Source organism: Halyomorpha halys, unplaced genomic scaffold (genome assembly GCF_000696795.3).
Source record: "Halyomorpha halys isolate HHAL.00 unplaced genomic scaffold, Hhal_1.1 Scaffold678.1, whole genome shotgun sequence".
Lineage (NCBI taxonomy): Eukaryota > Metazoa > Arthropoda > Insecta > Hemiptera > Pentatomidae > Halyomorpha > Halyomorpha halys.
In genome coordinates, this window is record NW_027112940.1 from 518,512 (window position 1) to 540,824 (window position 22,313).

Genomic DNA, 22,313 nt, shown 5'->3' on the forward strand with positions numbered 1-22,313 from the left:
ATACTCAAAATAAAGGAAATTCAACTTAATATAAAGTAGTTTATGACACTTATCTTCGTAGGAGTAGTAGTTTTTATGATATTGACATATGAATATGAATTTGGCAAATAAACATTTGTCCGAACAACTATAAATCAATTTATATTAGCAAATTTCATGAAAACTATTACTCCTAAGAAGATAAACATCATAAACTACTTTATAGCTCATTGAGATATAGATTTTTCAAAATAAATTCACTAACTACTGATCTTTCACTACGTCCCATACAACATTTTTATGAAATGTTGCTTTTTAAAAAGCTATACCTCGAGAACTATTTAACGTAAATAACTCTTCTAGGGCTCATATTTTAGCAAATCTGCTCATCTTTAAATGACATTCTTTTTGGTTTTCTTGTGTTGTTCCTGCTTTTTAAGATATAGAGCTCTGAATTAAAAATTAAATTTTTTTATCGCTTTCAAACAGCCGCCATTTTGTATTACCCCTACCTATACTTGACAGACTTATCAATTTTGACTATTAATTATACACAGTTTTCATCAAAGTAATCAAAAATTGGGGAGAGATACTGCCTTTTTTCTCCTCTTGGGCTCTTGTACTATCTCGATACAGGAGCAGTTTCACGTCTGATGAATAACATGTAACATCCCATGACAGGACTCCAACCCCAGCCCGGGGTCCATTGCCTTACCTTAGTCGAACCTGAGTTATCCCACCACTTATATAAAGGTTAAAATCCCGAAAATATAATGTCTTTTAATTACTACTAGTATCTCCAAACTTGAAATAGCATAAGATAAGATTGCTGAGAGGCACTCACTATATATATCCCCTCTTTCGACTGGCCAGCTCAGTTCCAGTGCAGGATCAGACATGTCCCAGCAAGGAAAGGTTGCCTTGGTCACTGGTGGAGCCAGCGGCATTGGAAGATCTTTTGTCCAACATCTTTTAGCGCAGGGCGCATTGGTTAGTAATTACTTACGTTTAAAATGTACAATATAAGAACTTAAACAGAACTTAACTCCAGATATATTTAAATTTATATTTACTGTTATTAAGCACTATCATTTGTATTGAACCTATAAATAAATAGTGGAAATAAATTGTTTTAAACATTTTTTCGCATGGCGTTTTCATTTTTACGTTCTATAAAAAAAAAATTGAATAATTACCTCAACTACGTTACTCGTGCAATAGTTTAATGGGAAATAATAATTGAGCAGCGAATTTATTTGAATGAATTAAAAATTTTTATTAAAAATATAAAATTAATTTTGATCACACTTCAATAGAATAGAAACAACAAATAAATAATAACACATATTTTATTCAAACAATCATTTCGTGTCATTGACCTCCAGATACAAGAATTTTGATTAGAGTGATTTCAACTATTTTTTTCATATTTATAATCTATGATAAATTTCAAATGTAGCTTTTATATTTAATTTCTCTCAGGTTATATTGGAAAATTAATTTATACACAGTTAAAACACAGGTTTCAATGTTCTTTTGGCTTATTTATTTAAAAATTGAAATTTATATCTTTGATGGAGTATATCTGGTGAACCTGATATAATTTCCTATTTCTTGTAAGAATCTTGAAAAAAGAAGATAAAAACTATTTGGATGACGACCTGTTGACATTTATTTTTCCCTGGAAAATTAAAAAATAAAATAAAAGTTAGTAGAATTAAAGAACTTTAGGTCATATACTTTTAAACCTACTCAAATAATTTCTAGGAAAGTAATGAAGAATTGTAATCTGTCTAATTGGGTTATAAGGATAGCAGATGAAGAAGTGAAACTTTTTTTTTTTTAATACCTAAGTTTAGTTCGTTTAGTATGATGTTATTTGAAGTGCACAAAGCACCATGTATGTTTTCAATAAATTCTCTTCCTGTTACACTTTATATGCTTAAGCTGTACATATGTGTTTGAGCTATGTACAACTTACGCATATCAAGTCAAAATATGATCGTCATCCATGTTGCATAGAGGACATGTCAGAAAGTCTGCTTTGCAATGTATAAAAAAAAAAAAAAAAAAAAAAAAAAAAGCTTTCTGACATTATTTTGTAATAATGAAAAATTACAGTCCTTATAAACATATATTAATTATATAACTAGATACCAAACAAACATAATCCGCTCCGCAAACATACACTGGTAAAGATAGTTGCAATAAAGATAAGCGCTAAGACAAATTAGTCTTTAATTTATTCATATTGTTATAGAAAAACGAAAGAGAAATGTTTAAAATTATAATTATTTTTACTTTAAATGATTATAATTGCTATTTGATTTTATTTATTTTTTAAAAATAAAAATCAGAATCAGCCAGTTTATATACAGTGATAGAAGCATGTGTCGTTAAACATGTCATATGCCCCATAAAATTAAATTTATATGGATAAGAATTTAAAGATTTTAAAAATTAATGATATATATATATATATACAGGAATATTTTGTCTAATTAATTCCTATTTCGGGAGACTGCATGCCCAATCCCTTATCATATAATGTAGGCCATAAAATCTTGGCTATAGTGTCCCATGTTTATAATTTTTTTAATTTTCCATCCTTAATAACCATATAAAATTTTAATTTTATATCTCATATACTTTTCGAGATATTGATTTGTTTTTTGAGTATCGGGGATACAATATTATTGCTTGGTACGTTAGTGACATCGCTTCAGTAAAAAATTATTACTTTGGCAGTTGTAGCCATATCACAATAATGCTTTCAAATAAATGATCAGAACAATAGTGAGAATACTCAAATAACATCCTTAGATATTAAGATTTTGTGGATACTGTAAAATGATAAGCCAACAATAATATATTGTCGGGAAACACAATTAATCCAAAATATCTTTCAGGTTTCCATCTGTGATCTGAGCAAAGAGACAGGGGAGCAAGTGGTGAAAGAACTGTCTAAAACTTATCCCGAAAAAGTTATATTTTTACAATGTGATGTTACCAAGGAGAAAAATTTTGAAGGTGATTGATATAGACAATAAAAACAAATAAGCATTTTGGTAGGATTAAAATTTTTACGATAAATGAAATACGATTCATTCCAAGGTTGCGTACAGCCTAGCTCAAAATCGAAAAGTTATTAGAAACTGAAATTACCACCATCGAATTCTTCAATTTTATCAAAAGTGACTCTTTAACTGATTTCATCCTATTTATTGACAAATAAAAAAATTATAACCAATAAGTTACGACTTATTACTATCGTAATGTAAATATTATTTCTGCGCTGACATCGAGCTAGCACGAGTGCCGTTGGGGTTAAAAAATCCTATTTATAACAACTAATGGATGAGTTTGTCAGTGGGTGTTGACGAATCCATGTGGCAGGTCTAGATTGACGATCTGGGAGGTTCGGTAATTTGGACTCGAATTTGTTGGAATCTTGGGAAAATTCTTCATTAGGACAGGATAAGCGGCGATCCATTTGAAGGCAGGGAGTCCAGGCGAATGCGCACAAAGTACTTAGACATAAAAATGTCGAATGATTTTAATTAAACTTAATAATATCAATGCAGAATAGAATGGCTTTTAATATCAGTTAGGTTTTATCCTCATTAAAATAGTTTAAATGGGGCTTAAATGCCAAAAGTACCTTTAATTTTTTGAGGTTGAAATGATTAGCCTTCACATTCAAATGTAGGTTAAGTTGTGTGAAACGTACACCACATCAGATTTTTTAAAACGCTGTTTGGACTATATTGATAGAATTTAGTACAATAATTCATTAATTATTTAGATTTTTAGATTTTTTTTTCTTTCGGTTGCCATTTGTAGAAAAAAAAAATCTTTTATTATGTTATAATAAGTCACTAAATTTTCATTAGTTCTTTCTATTCGTAAGAGTTTTGATATTGCTCAGATGTTTGATCTGAAATATGGGACGTTCGTTAGTGAAATATGACAACTGAAATTTTTCATGAATTATAGTTTTTGGCATCATAGGTTTTGTTGTTTTGTTGGAAGAATATTTAGGAAACTTGTTTTATATTGATATTAAGGTATGGTAAGTGACTACTGGTTGAAGGTAAAATATTTTAACTAACAAAAAATTTACCAATATTTCTTTTTTGTATTTACCATCTTTTACGACCAAACGCTTCATATATCAAAAGCGATATACTTTAAAAATCCATTGGTTTTAGAAAATGACTCATTATTGTGTTGCAGTAAGTGATTAAAATTTCAATATTGGGGGATATGATGTTTCTTTCTTACTGCATTTGAATAATATATATTATTTGGTAATTAATCTAATCCTCAAATGGAGATACTCTTATATGAATAATTTATTTAAGGTAAATAGAAATTTATATATACATAATATATTTTTTTTAGATTGTTTTAAACGCACTGTCAGTCGATTTGGTGGATTAGATATTGTGATAAATAACGCTGGCATTGCTGACGAATGGAGAATAGATTTCAGAGTGACTGTCGACGTTAATTTCGTAAGTAAAAAGATTTTATTTTCGATTTCTTGCAAGCTTCTTATTACCATATAAAATTTTTTAATAATCTTAAAGATAGCCTCCTTAGGACGTTGTATAAGATGAAATATATTGGAACTGAGAATTTATATCAATTATATTTCTGCTAAGAAATCGATTTTTTCGGCATTTGAAAGACTTGACCGAACAGCCTTCATCGATTTTTCTCTGTCACGATCTCATTTGATCTTACGGACGTTTTTCCTTATTGTGGTTTTTTTATTAGGTCTCAGGACCCTGAGCAAGAATCGCATCTCAATATTCTGAATTTAAGAGGAGGAACGTATGCAATAGGAACACGTGCAGTGATATCGAGAAAATTAAAACGGGGAGAAACCACTACAAAAGAAAATTAACAGGAAATAAACATTTTAAAATAGAAAGATAAAATGGACATTTTAGTTATATTGAAAAAACATTCATTACAGTGTGAATTTTAATCCTTTTTTCTTTATATTATTATGTAAATGGCATGGCTCAGTGGTAAGGCACTGTGCTACTAACTCCTAAGATCTGGTTTCGAATCCGGCTGTGACAGATAATTTTTTATTCTGTTACTCAAGCCGAGAGTCTAGAGAATATAAAATCATTTAGTAATATTATTTTTCTCTTAGCTCAATTATGGACAAAAAATTAGGTTTTGTTTTTATGTGTGTTCTTATGAATGTTGAGAGTATTTAGCGAGTTTTATTTGATTTGAACAAGGTTTGGTATGCTTTACATATATTAATATTATAAATGGAACAATTGTTGGTTATTGCAGGATTTGAGTGTTGTATACAATACAAATAGTGAGATTTTGCTACACGATTTTGGGTTTGTTATTGCACGTTTTTCGATTTTTTTATGGCAGTAAAATCCAGTCTCTAGTGATACTTTATAAATTGCAAAAAGTAGTTTTTTATTTATTTTTAGTTCTTTAGAATCTAAAAACGTATTTATCCCACATTTTGCCGTTCGAATTTTCAGTATTTACTATCTAGATTGAGTCCTTCAAGATTAGATGAATACGATTAGATCAGCTGAAATCTCATTTGGTCCGGGCTATAAAAAAACCTCATTCTGCAAATTTGAATTCTTTTTAAGTATAACAAAAAAAATTAAAACATCTTAAGGTTTATATTAATGTTGACAATATATATTACAGAATGCGGTAATAAGCGGAACTAGGTTGGGTTTCAAATATATGAGCAAGGAGACAGGAGGTAAAGGAGGTGTGATTGTGAATATCGCGTCTATCACCGCATTTGAAGGATTTCCTACTCTTCCAGTATACTCAGCAACTAAAGCAGCAGTGAATCAATTCTCCAGATCTTACGGTGTAAGTATGAAGCTCATTCTCTAATTGTTATCATCACTTTCTAATAGTAGGTTCGAAATTTTTTTTTTTTTTGGCTACGTTTCTGTGATAATGTTAAGTGTGGAAATTAAAATTTTTTCACAAAATATTTGGATCAAATAAAAAATTTATTAATTCTTTCTCTGAAATTGTTTCACGATTCAATTACATATTTATAAATTAATATGTGATTGAGTTAACTTAGCTCTTCGGCTAGAATCTTAAGGAGGATTACTCCGTTATTTGAATGTTGAAAATTACATGTCTAGAAATCTCATTTTCCTCAATTTTGGCAACTAAAAAATATTCAACTACTCCAAAGAGTTGATGAAGAAGGGGAGAGTGTAGAAGAGACAGGACTGGTTCTTGTGGAATACCGCATACCGGTTGTAATTAGTATAGCCTTAGATATTTGATCGTGAACACTAACTTCTGGTTGTTGTGACAATTTTTGTCATCAAAATTATAACAATATATAAAAGACAGGATGTATCAACATGGGAATGATGTAAAAAAATATGGAAAAGGAACAAAAAAAAAACAGCATTGGTTCACCATGTTTTTCAAAATAAACATAAATTTGATTTTGAAAACGTCAAGGTCATTCATAAAGAATTTAATATTTTTAGAAGAGAGATATTAGAATCGATTTACATCTCAGAAAATATAAATTATACTGTCAATTTCAAATCAGATTCTAAGGGACTAAACCACCATTATTCAGAAATTTTGAGCAAAACAAATATGTAATTATTATATATATAAAAAAAGTTAGTAAATAGATAAATTTTCAAATCCTTAAATTGTACAAATGTATATATAAAATAAATATACACTAATAAAAGTATGATATGTGAATAAATATGTGAAAAAATAAAATAGCGATGGGGGTATATGTATGTTAAAAAAATACACATAAAATAAGAATATATTAATTTATGGATTTTAAAGATAAGCAAAATAAATATAAGAATGATAATTTAATTATATTAAAAATGTAATTTAATGATAAAAAAGTTATTGTTATATGGTAAGGTGATAGTCCTAACCTGTTGAAGGTAGGTTCTGTTTTTAAGTTGTAAATATAAATGAAAGAAGGGAAAGTGTTTCGTAAAAAAAGTTTTAAATCTGGGATATCAATTTGTTATTAAAAAAAAAAAGGTTATGTATGTAAGAAATCTATTTAAAAACAAAATTTTATGAAGTGATTATGTTGTTATTTTAATGATTAATTTTAAAGATGTGACAAGGGCAAATAGCCTGCAATTTTGGGTTTTTAAAAAGCAATGATATTGATTGAAGGTAGGGCCAAAAAAATCAGTGTGTAGCTGAAGGAAAAATTAAAATTGTTATATAAAAACAAAAAACTTTTTGTAGGTTGTATCCTTGAGCATGGCCTGAGGGTCGAAACGTTGAAGAATTTTAAATAATAAAAGTTGAGAGAAAAAAAGGATCATAATTGTGTAAATTGATCAAAAATTACTTTATTTATTGATAATATTACAATCTGCCACAAACTTGGGCAATGAATAGTGGTAATTATACACTTTCGTACAAAAAAAAAAATAATAATAAATAAAATAAAATAAGTTAATAAATATTAAAAAAAAAATAAAATAAAATAAAAAGTACATAAATATAAAAATAAATAAATAAAATCTCTATATGTAAATAAACAGAAAAATAAATAAAATGAACATAATCAAACTGAGTAAAATAAATTATATGCAATATTTACAATCTTGATATAACGATCCCTGAGCCCACTCCCTCGTATGAGAGGTAAGGTAGAATAGGGCCCATCGAGATCCCAGCGCAGCCCTCTCACCGCGTCACTGGTAATGAACTAGTGGAGGCTGAGTAAGTGCGCTAAAACCACAATCACTCAGCAATCACTGCTACATGAGCGGAGCATCTGGCCATTGCCAGAACTCCAATTGTCTATTTTATTTTACGAAATGTCTCTTGGCCACTGCCGTTTCAAACCTTCGAGGTGGATTGTAAGAATGGGTGGAACTGGATAAGGATTGTACCAAAGGATTAAGATGATTAGAAAGGTTTGTGCGATTTTGAGAATTTGGTTGGTATGACGTCAAGGACAAAATGGATATGAAAGGTTATGGTGTAGTGTTATGTTGGAAACGTAATAGGGTGCATTGAGTATGGTTCTAAGGATTTTAGATAGAGAGGACTGGATACGGTTGAAGTTCGAAGGTTTACCTGTTCCCTAAAGTTTAAGTCCAGATAGGTCTGAGGATAGTATTATAAATTAGTAGTTTGTTCTCTATTGAGAGATTAGAAGTCCTCCTGAGTAGTCGGTAAAATTGGCCGAATCTTGTGTTTAGTTTTGTCTTTTAAGTCTAGTATGCTGGTTCCAGGTGAGTCTTTTGCTAGTATGAATCCAAGAAATCGCACTGTGTTAGACCTAGGTAAAAGAATATTATTAAAAATAACAGGTGGACAGAAGGTGCAGCGGAGTTGTGACAATACCTTAGTGGTTATTGCTTATAAAATATAATGCGTGGTCTCTACACACTTCTATCTAGAATTTCACGAGGTGAAGTTTCCTGCTGATGTGTGGCTGAAAGCTAATCAGTTCATGAGGGATAACTCAGTTTTCTCACTAAAATTTCACTGATAATTAAGGAAATGTATTCCAAAGGCTTTTACAAGGTGCGATAGTTGGTTGATGGGCCTTTTGTATTCATCTTTATTTCTTGTCTTGGCTGGTTTTAGCAATGGAAACATAGTTGATGTATATATATTTTTTTTCTTTAGGTATAATGATTTCAACACACTATATATTTTTTCCTTTCTCTCCTCTACTGAACAAGGTTTTGGGATATGAAACAGTTTGAACTATTATGGAATGTATGATAATAATGACTAGTTCCGAGTGTCATCGTAAGATGACTTGTGACTTTGGTGCTAAATCTAAAATTAAAAAAAAAAAAAATAAATAAACAGTAGAAATTTTTTTCTTGACCAGCTTCAAAGATTTATTACTAAAAACAATAAAGAAAACATCTTGTGCTCAGCATTAAAATTGGCGTTGGGATATATCCAAGCAAGAAACACCAAATATATAAAAAATACATATATTACATTACATATATCATACTACTAACAGTATGATCTATTTTTTAATTTATATTGATTGTTTCAGCATGATGTGTTCTACCTAAAGTCAGGTGTCAAAGTTATTTCAGTCAATCCTGGAATGACCAAAACTCCTCTGACGGAAAATGCAGCGGTCTTTTATCAAGGATTTCCTGATCTACTGGAAAATTTCAAAGACCATTTTTCGGAATATCCTTTGCAAAAGTTAGTTAATTACAAATTGATTTTCCCTTTGATTGAAAATATTTTTATATCTGTTTCACTGATGCGTATATAATTTTTTTATTTTTTATTATTTTAGCGTTGATAACATGGGGAAAGGACTGATTCAAGTACTGCAGAAAGGTGAAAATGGCTCTTTATGGACAATCGAAAATGACGAACCTCCTACATTAACAGATTTATCTAAACCAGCAAAAAAAGTTATTTAAGATTTTTAGAAATTGGAGTTTATCAATGGTAGATTTTCCACATGTTTGTATTAGTCATTTTATCTCTGACAGCAAATTTACTAGTTGTATATATTTTTATACAGTTTTAAATAACAATAAATAAATGATAAACGTTTTATAGTTTTTATATTGAAATAAAAGTCATATAAACAATATGCTTAGCTCATAATTTCTGTAATAAATACTTCTTCCTATATCTTATTACAAGAGAAAGAAATACTTAAAAATAAAGTGAATGCTGCCCAGATATATTGGGTTGCAATACAAGCACTATATCTAGTTAAACAATCGTTTTTCATTAAATTATGTGTGTTAAATTTTATTCTCAGCCTCTTACAATACATTATTAAAGTTTATTTCCAAAAAATTAGGATTAATCATAAATAAACATAAAAGATTGCTGGGTAAAGCCCATAAACATAGCGAATAGCAAGGCATAAAAAATTCGGGAAAGAATTAAAACACCTCCTCTGCTCCTGAATGAAAATAAAAAATCCTTGTTCTGACAAGAGGAGAAAAAAACAAAAAAAAAAAACAAGTTATTTCACCTCAATTTTTTTAATACTTTAATGAAAACTACATGTAAGAGGTAATGAAAAATGAGGGCTGCTCTAAAAGTTCAAAAAAATTAATTATTTTAAGTAAAACAAAAAATTATTTGTATTTTTTGTAATTTTCTGTCAGAAAATTAATAAATATTAAAAAAAATTAATAAATATTAAAAAGAACCATTCTGAAATGGTTCATTGCATACCTAGGTTATACAACTGGAAGAGTACAAGTCCTTAAAACAAACATAAAAGTTTTGCTCTTTTTCATTCAGTGCTGTACAACCTTATAATTACATACAACGCAAAAAACCGAATAATATACCTTTTAAAGGAGAATAAATTTGCTAAACTATGAGCCAGCAAAATCTTTACGTTCAGTACCTCCACAGTTTTTCCAAAAAGCAATGCCTTTTCCAAATAATGAAAAAAATATTATGAAATCTGCTACTTGTACGAATATAAACGTTATGAATTACTTCATAGTACTGTCAACTAATATCTTCTAATAGGCAATATTGAAATAAAAAACATAAAATGTTGACTCTTAATTGTATATTGTTTTTATGAAATTAATCAGAAATCGGGATGAAATAACTTGATTTTTTTACTCTTCGAGTACTAAGGAAAGTGAACTTACTTCCTGTCTACTTCAAGTTAGGTATCTAGGAACAAATTTGGCTCTTTGTCTGTATGTAGTCAAATTTGTGTAAAGTGTTTAAAGTAACTTGAAGAAACTTACTTCCTGTCTAAATAAATTTATAATCTTAATATTTAAGAAAAAAAATTAATTTTTAAATTATCTCTTTGGCAAATTTATGTAATTTGAGTTAATTTTTGCAAAATCTGTCTTGTACAGGCAAATAAGCTTTTGTAATCTTTTATATGGAAACAAATCGTTTAAGAAATCTCCGGTAAGTGTATAGGTTCAGTAGCTATACCTGCCTACTGCGTAGGTACGTTGTTTTTTCTTCCTTACTGCTGTAGGGAATCATTTTTTTTTTTTCGGATCCCTCTAAAACAGAATAAAATAAAATAAATTAGTGGTTGCTTTACGTATGGAAAGACATAAATCAGGTTGGGTATTACCTTTTTCTACCTGTGGTACTTGAAGGTTACAGTGCAATACTTATCTGGTTTTGTGAAATTGTCCACTCTATATGGTCCTACTAGAAAAAAAATCCGGAGGTTAAGGGCCTCCAGTAGGTAATAATAAGAAAAAACCTTTATAATCGAAAATTTTACTCTTATTTTACGTTTTAGGTATCTAGGAACAAATTTGGTTCTTTGTCTGTATGTAGTCAAATTTGTGTTCGACTACAGATCGACCGAACTTCGATTACCCCTGTACAAACGTATTTTCCTCGATGAACCAGTAGCGACACTACTTACCAGCGAGCTGAAGAACTAACAACTCCATTGCTTTCCACATGAGGACACCACCCATGTTTGTAAAATGTATAATGTTGATTTATTAATTAAATTGTAAATAGTTTGATGTTCTAATGTGTAAACCATGTATGTAAGTCTTATAATAATTGTAAATATATATTTTTTTAAATAGATAAACCCAAACAAAAGAAATTATTGATTCACAATAAAGTAATTTCTCACCGGCCTTAGCAATGTGGCGGATTGATTACCCTAAAGTACTAGTACAAGGGTATCTATATCAGAAGGCGAGACAGTAAGACGGAAGTGATATCATATCAACCACTTCCTCACTTCCTTCGGCTCTCTCATTGAGATTGAAGCTGTAGATTTACAAAAGTATCCTCAGAACGGGATTACTGTATGGGGCACCATTGTTTAGCATTAGCATATTCTTCCAGTAATTTTAGATATATCTGATGTTTTCGAAGGTAATAATTAATAATTGGTTTTAATGCAAAAGAGATAATAGTATAAAAGACTATGCCAAAAAGGTTACCATTCCTTTGAGTGCCTATATGCCAGATTTTTCAAAATTAGCTCTAAATTATAGCAGCCAACACATAAACCACAATCCAAGAAATCATCTCCTGATGTTAATTTATGGTAATTTCTTGCATATGCTAATCATTTTATAAATATGTAATATATTTTTACATTATTTTTTATATTTGAATTAGGATTGTTAGAATGAATCAATACTAAATAAGAATTTTCTGATCCTCTTTAATCCCGTTTGTTAAAGGATTCCGCCAGTCTTTGCATTCCTGGTAGTAACTCTACCGAGGAAACACAATAACACGTTAACACATTAATAGTGAATCATACGACTCTACAATTATTTTGGTACTTTAACAATGCTGTTTTTTCTGTAAGTCCCCTCTTCATTCTTAATATAAGCGAGCGAATACCGCCTAGTTTCTTATGTCCTACCTTAAAACTTGCTTTCCCCCCACCTAACAATAGGCGAATACATTACAGGATATAGATAACAAGGAAATCCTCCTGCAAATTCACCTCTTGTCAAGCTAACATAACATTATTGAAAAGGCGTTTTGATATTATTCCAACTATGAGTTATCTTAAATTTGGTACCTGGATGAACACGTCAATGTATTAGGTCAATTGGTGACCCCGAAGTGATCTCATGCTTTAATTGGAGCAAGCAGCATGACAAGCAAGATGTAAGAAATAAACCTGAAACAGGAGAAACGGTACAGGATATTAAGGAAGCAGAGCTGAATCCTCCAAAGAATCAGATAATTGTGTCATAGATCCCATTCTTTTGGGAAAAAAACTCTGCTCTATGCTATGCCATCTGCAAAATCGTCTTCTCAACTTACAAGGTCACATCACGTACCAATAAATTTATATTGGTATATAATTATATATACTAATATTGATTTTGTTTCTAGTTTTTGTTCAATATCTCATTACTGATTCACTAAAGCTCGAAAACTCGAAGACATAGTACCAGCAAGCCTACGTATTAGAATAAGAGACACTTTTAATCAATCTAGGTGATTTGACTCCATCATAATTACAGAACATAATTAATCCAAATTACACAGTGTTAATGCGGAATTTATGCGAACTTCGTCGTTGAAAAATCTAACTAACCGCTTTTTTTTAATAGGCCTTGCATGTGGAAAAATTTGCTACGATCGCAGAATATAGATGAAATGTCAACAAGCATTTTCTATACTTGGCCCTACGCCCGATCGCTTCAACACTAAAGACAGATACCCTCACGAAAGAATCTTATGATACCTGTCCAGAAAATCTGCGGTAACTCTGTCAAGAGGTTGACCTCTAAGGATACGGGGCTACAAAGGCAGCGGCCGAATTTTCTACCGTACACAACCAGTCGAACTCTAGATCTAAACTTTCTCACTGCAACCACACCCCTGCCTTTCTGTCAAGGACAATACCTCAAGCAAACCTTTTCTGATAGGTACACGAATACCCATTTCCCTTCTAACAATACCTGAAGAACGGCGCCGAACTCTCCCAGGCTTCCACGGAATTTTCCAAAATTAGTAGTATACTCAATTTTCATAAAGTGGAATAGTTCACTCTCGTTCTCAAACCCCTAAACAGAGTTGTTTAACAAATTGTTCAATAAGTAATAAAATGCGTCTATACTAATAAAATTAATTGTTTAATAATTAATAAAATGCTAGTTTTTGCCTTGATGGTCATCACGTACTTTATTTAATACAAAATGCAATAAATACATAAATGACCTCAATCTTGTTAATTAAAATTCTTATTTTTCCAATTAATACGATAATTCAAGGTTAATTATGAAGGATTTACTCATACCACAATAGATTTATCTCTATGAGAAAATTATCTACTGTTGGATAATATTTGTCACTTTACAAAAATCAGCTTAAAAAAATAACGCCCAAAAGATCTTTCTGTTTATTACAAACCGAAAGAGAATTTGCACTCTTCGATATCTCATCCACAATTGACACTCAGTCGGTCTGATAGTGTCTACTTCGTGAATAAAGTCAGTCACGTCAGTCTAGCTGTTGAATGATGTCTTTCTGACTGACTGTGCAGTGATTCCACACCGTAAGTCAGAAAGACTGGGTAGTTTTGCCAAATTGTACAATAATAAAGAACTAGATGAATTTTAGCGATGATTCCAAAGTATGGTAAGTGAAAGTTCTGTGATCCGCGCACCGCACAAAACTTTTAAAAGAGAGGTTCTAACAATAAGGTCTAAAATGTTGTGTATCACCAATGTGTCAAATTAATATTTTTTTTCTCTGTGATTCTAATTAATTTCTGTTTTTAAGCCTAAAAGAGTGGGAGTGGGAAGTTCATTAGTGAGGCTACAAACTCCGAGGATCCGAGACCGAATCCGGCTGTGGTAGGTGATTATTTCTGTTTCACTATAGCCCTGAGTCAGCCCTGTGGGTTGGGAGGCTCTTTCGGTTCCACCTAGCTCATAAAATGGGTACCTTCAATTGGGTAAAACTCAAGCGATCGAGCGTGGTACTGAACAAATTACCTACTTGCACAACCGTTGGTATAGTAACAGTATTTTCTTACGACATATTTCAATTGGTGCTAAATCATTGTAATCTCTTCCGGACCGATTGGGCAGATTAGACAATATTCCGAAATAACACAGCAGTCTAATCACCTGAACTATGAATCTGCTAATTGAGTAGTAAGAGGTAGCTTAGAGGAAAAGCTAGTTTATAATATTAAAGGAATGTATATTATAATAAATTGGCAGAGGGGGAGCAATAGGGGCATCCTGGAAGTCAGGAAGACTGCAAACCACTGCGGTGACCTCGGGGCGATTGCTGATTGGTTGTCTGTATAAGATTGCTCGCGTGGCACTTCTATAGAATGTAGTGAATAGACCTCTATACCCGTTATACCATGAACTGGATACAACGGCTCAACGTCGAGACCTATGTTCAGCCATGAAGGACTTAAAAAATTCATAAATCAACGACGAAAATATCTACTAGAGTAAAACTATGCTATACAGAGATACCAGGAAGTGGATGACTGTGGTGTCGATGAGAATTCTAGTGTGACGAAAAAAAAATTTTGCTTCCACAATTATGGTCTCCCGAAAAAAAATTTAAAAAACCTTTGTTAAGGGAGATCTCCCATAAAAATTCAGAGGTCTGCGGGCGGCGCCGGTTCGAATCCGGCCTTGGAACGTTGACTTTTTTCATTAAGTGGCGGTGAAAATGAAAAAAAAACTTGACCCCCAACGATGGTTAGAATAGATTGATCACCTGTAGATAACCTGGCAAACATCACCTTCGCTATGCATTGATTACCTTAAAAAAAAAAAGTCGATATATTGCCAAAGCATGTGGTGAAACCAGATATGGATAAATCAGGTGATCTCCAGCTAAGTTTTAAAATATGTTCACAAACTTCAGGCAATCAATTAAAGATTGTTTACATAATAAAATTTAATTACATAGATAAGATTTTAAATTCGATTGAGAGCTGAAGCGATAATATCAAAAAAGTGAGTTTTATTTTTTCATAAATTTATAGCGTGGCGGACCTTTAGTTAATGAAGAAAATTAATAAATAAATGTGTTATCATCAACAAAAGGAAACTTTTGACATATCTAGAAAGAAGATTAGTCCACTTCAAATAAACCTTGAAATATCATGACAACTCATAAATAGTCTTAGACTTAGTACTTTATGAGGCTCAGCTCCTGGACTAACTATTTATCAAGGAGACAAAAATTACGCACAGCCTCAAGGTTTATCTCCCAAATCTCTGCTCCTGAACTGGTGGTCCTTGAACTTGGAATCCACCAGAGAGCCTTGGGATGGGCCGCGGGAGTTTTAACTGGTAAATGCACTATTAAACTGCTTCAAAATGCCCTTTTAAGCAAACTAATCTCCAAATGTTATCTATGGAGAACCTCCACTATCCAAGGGCCATGCATTGTTGAATTTTCGGCTTAGTGTTACATAGATTTCTAGGAGGTGGGGTGGGAATCACTGTTCTAGCTCAGGAACTCACCTAATAGATAATAACCAAGGAGGGTATATCACAATCCTAGAGCTAATTCACGATTGATATATAAGAAAATAAATTGTCTACCCATAAACGGATTCAAACATGAGACGGGGAGTTACAGATCCATTGCATTACCCCATTCACTATATAAAGGTTAAAATACCTTAAATATAATTTCTTTTAATTGCTACTAGTATATTCAAACTTGGAATAGCATGAGATAAGATTGTCCAAAGGCACTATATATATCCCCTCTTTCCACTAGCCAGCTCAGTTCTAGGTACAGACATGTCCCAGCAAGGAAAGGTTGCCTTGGTCACTGGTGGAGCCAGGGGCATTGGAAGATCTTTTGCCCATCATCTTTTAGCGGAGGGTGCATCGGTTAGTAATTTATTTTGTTTATATGCTACAATATAGGAAACATTAACGGTAATATATCTGGACTTAACTCCAAATATATGTGTGGGTATGTAATAGACAGGCAGTACCCGTTTATCTCGTTACTTCACTAACCAAATCTTACAAGGATTCACTTTTATGTCAAATCCAATTGAAAGCTAGAAGTTAGTTAGAAATTAAAGAACGAAGTTTGAAAGAAAAATGAAATGAGAACTAATAAGTTTACCTAGAACAATAATTAAAGACACTGTTAGATAAAATAAAACTGCTTCCTCAATGACGATAAACACATATTTACATTTTCGCCGAACAGGAATCGGATTACGTGTATTGGATATATATACATATATATTATCAACTGATTTCATAACCGAACATCTAAATAAATATTCTTCATAAATTTTCATGAATATCGTTTTATTTGTCTTAATATTTTCATTTTTATCTTCTTAGTTATTCTTTCTAGCAATACATGGGATATTATAATTGTGTTCGAAATATACTTGAGTCGGCTCAGGGTTTATTGTATAAAATGTACAATTAATTTTGATGAAACTATATTAAAATAGAAACAACAAATAAATGATAATACATATAATTAAAAAATAAAATAAAAACAATCGTTTCTTGTCCTTGACCACCTGACATAAGAATTTTGATTAGAGTGAGGCATATTTTTCTTATATTTCGTAATTGAAATTTATCACATGTGGATTTCTCAATTTTTCTACATTTCTTTTTTGTGTTTAATTTCTTTTCAATTAATCTACAATAAATTTTATTGAAAAAAATATACTCTATTAATATTTATGTCTTAATCTATTATATCGGATCATTTCGTTATTTGAAATGCACAATGTATCATGTAGAATTGTTCCGAGTCTTTTTTTTTCATTGTTTGAACTGTGACACAGAACAAATGCATGAATTTATAGTGCTACATTTTTCCTACGCCATTCTAAGTGGACTGTTTTATCTTATATTTCTCACAACCCAGTATGAATTAGTGTTCGTCTTGAATTTATTTTTTTCCTGTGTAATTGTAGCTTAAGCATATCAAGTCAAAACATAATCGCCATCCATGTTGCATAGAGAACAAGTCAAAAAGTCTGCTTAACCTACCCCATAGAGGTTTCTTAGAGATTAAAGGAAATAAAACCACTCTCTAAGCCCTCAGAATAAATTTATAAGAAATAAACGTACAGAAAAATTTTGTCTTGTTTATTTTGAATAAAAAAAAATTATACTTCAGGTTAAAATATGTTGATAATCTTTTACAACCAGATACCAAAAGAACGTAATCCGCTCCTCAAAAAAGTAATTGGTCACAGGTTTACTCATAACGTTTTAAGCTAAATTATAATGCTTAAAATGATAATTATTTTATCCGTAAAGGATTATTGTTATTATTGGAATTTATTTTATATATTATAATATCAATCACTCACTTCTTTTCGAACCTAAAAGAGTAATTAGAATCAGCCAGTTTTCACGTTAGCCATGAAATTAAGTTTATATGAATAAAAAATATAAAGATTGTATACGAAAATAGAGTTTGGAAAGTGCCTTTATTTCAAAAATAAAAATTATTCGAAGTGCACAGCAGAAATTTTTAAACAATAGTAATTTTAATTATGAGTATTTCCATTAAGATGCGAAAGTACGAGTATTCCATTAAGTCGATAGTTTCGATTATATAGAGGGATAATTGTAGGTATTAGCCCATATTTTTATGGGCTTCACAAAGTCAAAAAAGTCTCAGTCCAGCATATACCATCAAACTGCTACCTGTAAGTAAGTAGGGGTATCTCAACCCTAAAATAATATTAATAAAAACAGTATCTGCTCGACTCTTGAATCGTACAGGGCTTATATTGTGCGTGCCCCTGTAATTTTTTTTTCAGCTAACAATAAGACTGGATCGCAAAATAAATCTAGGATCTAAAATTAGCACAATATAGACAAAGTGGCATCTAAAAAAAAATTTAATATGGTGTATTTGTAAGTAACAGAAATTTCGTATTATCTGACGATGAAGAGTATCAGCAGTCACTGAGTGAATAATGAAATCATTTCCACCAATTATGGTGTACAATTCATTTGGGAATTAAGAAGAACTCTTAAAACCAAAAAAGGCGAAATAAATGATAAGCAAAAAAGAACACAGAAGACGATGAAAACCACCAATCTCAACTAACAGAAGTGTATTAGTTCATCAGTGTTTTTAAACTAACTCTAATGATAAAGAAAAAAGAAATACATCACGATTACTTACTTGGGTTATTACACTAGAAGATAAACTTCAACTCTATTGGCAAATAAAAGCAGTAAGGTGATAGTCACTTGAAAAACATATAACAATAAAAAAAAAAAAGATGAATCAATGTTTTAATTGTCACGCTTTTTACCACATTTTGATGGATTAAATATCACAAAAAAACATAAACTTTCAGTACATCAATTGTTCTGGAGCTCATTGGACCACAGAATTCCTGAAATAAGAAATATATTCTCTAGTTTCAAAATCTCTTCAATTTTGAAAGATTTCAAACATATCCTGGCCAAAATTGAAACTGCAAAAGATGGAATATCAATATTCTTAACAATATTTGAATGTATCATCTCTTTACTGAAATAATAGACAGCGTGTTTCTTTCTTATAGCCGTAACTCTTTTATAATTAATGTTTATAATTGTATTTACTTAATCTGCTTGCAATTTGATTTGTATGTTTAAAATCATATCCTCTGTACAACACCTCTAATTAACGTTAAAATGAACTGTCTCTATCTACTTAATATCCACTATTATAGGTATTACATTTATAATAAACAAAACAAACTTTTTATCGTCCCACAGTTCGACCAACATAGAATTAACACCAACTCAAAAATACAATTGTTCACATATCATTCCTTTTTAGTTCCCTAGTAACTTCTTTTTTGTCGCAAAAATAATAATAAATACAAATTATTATTATGTTCTTGAATATGACTCATAAGTTAATAAATTTTATAGTGAATGCCCGTTCCATAAAAAAATAAAATGATTAAGCCAAATGATTTTATTTCCAAAAATCAAAGCAATAACTGAAACCCATTTGCCAAATTTAGTCAAAAATTATAAACCTAATTTCAAAATTTACTGATCGGATCGAGACAAGAATAGCGGTGTCCTCTAACTCATTATCGATAAATACCTAAAACATTCCTAGTGTCCATTGCCCACTTTAAAATCATTGATGGAAGTTGTAAATTTTACACATGATTATTAATAATAGAGTAACAAAAATTTTCCTTTATTTACTACTAAGTAAATCTATCTGTCACCATGACAAATAAAAAAGAACTATTAATCATGATGGGTGACCTTAATATTAAAAATAAACTATGGTATTGTCTTAATACAAATACAAATAGTAAATTACTCAACAGCAACATATCTGAAACTAGAAATACTTTTTCCGGATAATCCTACATTTTAGTCACTAAGTTAGTTAATATTTCTTCCAATCTAGATTTTGATCACAGCCCAGTTATATTTCATATCAAATTAAGTAAAACATTGCAACCTAAATAAGGTATAAAACAGCGAACATCTAGACATTAAAGGCTCGAAAACACCGAAAGTGGTCTGTTGCGGCGGGCAGCGATATCTGAACGAGGTTATAAGGCGGTTTCATTGTACTACGCCATGTCGCATCATCTCAGTCAGACAGCGCGGTCTACCGCCGACAGTCAGGAGTTGTCGCTACGACGAGCGATCCACTTCCTGATTTCACCTCAGACCGCCTTACTGCTGTTTATATCTGCGACTGAAATGACAGACCAAATGGAAGTATTCATCGAATGCATAAATACACGTATCTGTGTGAGAGATCCCATGAATTTAATAAAAATGTATTAAAGAAGATTAAGCGTTTTTTTAGAACAAGCGTAAAAGAAATTTTCTTTAATGAGTAAAGTTATTATCTATCTATCTAGAGTGATCACAATAGTTTTTATCGTGTCTGAAAACTCAGAGCCATTACAAAAAGGTGAAATCATAAAAAAAAAAAAAAATAGTATGTTAGGACCCATCTATCAAATAGGCATGTGATTGTTTGTTCAATTATTACTTTGAATAAAAAATTAATACATTTAAGTTATATTACCTATTAAATAAATATAAAATAAATGCTTCATATCTATTTTCTGGTTATAGAGACCAATTCATCATTTGATTTGTATTCTTTTTTCTTTTATATCTCTTTATTTCCCTGAAGAAGCCCTGCAACGTGGGGCGAAACGTTGGCTCATTAAATTAGTATATTTCTACTATTTGAGTTTTTCTTGACCGCACCCGGACCATACTCCTTTCATCTTCACACACGGTCAATCAATAATCTTCCAATTATTACTTTAATTCTTTTTTTTAATTTAGATATCACTAGAACTAATTAGCAAATAAAATACTCAGTCTTTTCCGCTATCTGTCAGATCTTCGTCATGTTAACAACATTACTTCGTGATTCCAAACAACATTCATAATGATTACTGAATGTTGTTTGGAACCCAAGTTCCTTTTACACATGTAGGTATAATGGTCGTATTGATGGCAACGATTGTATCTCCTTCCTCCAGATGTGCATCTGTAGAAGTATCGTTGGCCACACTCTGGTCCTCCTGAAGATTGCTGGAAGTGACGTCCGATCTATGGACCATGTTTATTATTCTAGTAGAGTATGATTTATCAATGATCTGCATTATCTTTAATTCAGTACGTGTCGTCTCATAGCATTTACAAATCCCAGAGCTTTGTGCAACTTTAAGTCCTTCTATTTACAATCGAACAATCCGACTAACAATGTATTACTAGCCTGGCCTTCCCTCAGTATATCTAATTCAATTGAGAAATCTGGGTCTCTCCACAGTTGTATTCTTTCAGATGTCAAATTGGTATTAAGTTTATCGACTATAGTAATGTTTGTAATTGAGTTCTCACTGTTATTAAAGGGGATATGAAGGAAGCTTATCTCTTTTCTTCTCCCAGATCTGCCGCCTCCAAGTACAACTTGAACGCTTTATAGTTATACCATTCATTCGATTAGATGAGTTCCCTTCAGTATAGTAGTTCAGATAGAAACATTTCGCGGGTTCTGTAAATTAATAAGACAATAACATTTTATTATTGGGAAACGTTATTAATCCAAAATATCTTTCAGGTCTCCATCTGCGACAAGAGGAAAGACACTGGAGAACAAGCGGTGAAAGAGCTGTCCAAAACTCACCCCGGAAAGTTTATGTTTTTACAATGTGATGTTACCAAGGATGATATTTTAGAAGGTAGATTGTACACAGAAACCTAACAGGTTCTAATATCTTCTAACAGAAATCTGTATTTTGATAGTTGGGAAGATTACAAATTTTACCATAAATGAAATAAGAGGCAATCTATATCAAATCAATAAATTTAATTTGAAAAGGTAGCAAATAAATATTCATTGATTAAAATTTGTTTGACCTAATTTGTACTATGTTAGTACCTACTAGTTTTAGAGTATTACTCGTTCCGTGAACATCTCTGTGGTATCACTTTCTCTCTTACCCTAGTTACTAGCGAAAACTTAAGAGAAAATCAATATAGATTAGCAACTATATATACTGGGCTATACCCAGTGAAATATTGTGGCCCTTGACACTCTAATTTTTCCGGAGAAAATAGTGATTATTGAAGAAATTGGTGGCTCAGTTCAGGTGGACTGGAGTGGGAATTGTTTGGCTGAGCGCTTTATCCGTAAGTGGTTGCGTTAACAAACTAACTGTTACTGTGTACCTTGTTATTATTATTATTTACCTCTACTCCTTTAAACTACATTCATTTTTTTCTTTTATTTTAATCAGCAAGATGGTGATTTGTAAGAGCTGTAATAAATTAATTTTTAGAGGAGATAAATTGAAAATTTTATGTTTGATTGATATGAAT

The 22,313-nt window shown here is 31.2% G+C and overlaps 1 protein-coding gene across 1 annotated transcript in view; it reads left to right on the plus strand.

Moving 5' to 3' along the window:
• The first annotated feature begins 858 nt into the window (after nt 1–858).
• LOC106685307 (uncharacterized) overlaps nt 859–22,313 on the plus strand; it is a 26,420-nt gene continuing 4,965 nt past the window's right edge. The window contains exons 1-9 of the mRNA XM_014427899.2: nt 859–969; nt 2,889–3,009; nt 4,384–4,496; nt 5,683–5,856; nt 9,041–9,198; nt 9,296–9,416; nt 11,258–11,291; nt 16,216–16,331; nt 21,553–21,673. Coding sequence (XP_014283385.2) covers nt 877–969; nt 2,889–3,009; nt 4,384–4,496; nt 5,683–5,856; nt 9,041–9,198; nt 9,296–9,416; nt 11,258–11,291; nt 16,216–16,331; nt 21,553–21,673 — 1,051 coding nt within the window. The 5' untranslated portion in view covers nt 859–876. The remainder of the gene's footprint in view (nt 970–2,888; nt 3,010–4,383; nt 4,497–5,682; nt 5,857–9,040; nt 9,199–9,295; nt 9,417–11,257; nt 11,292–16,215; nt 16,332–21,552; nt 21,674–22,313) is intronic.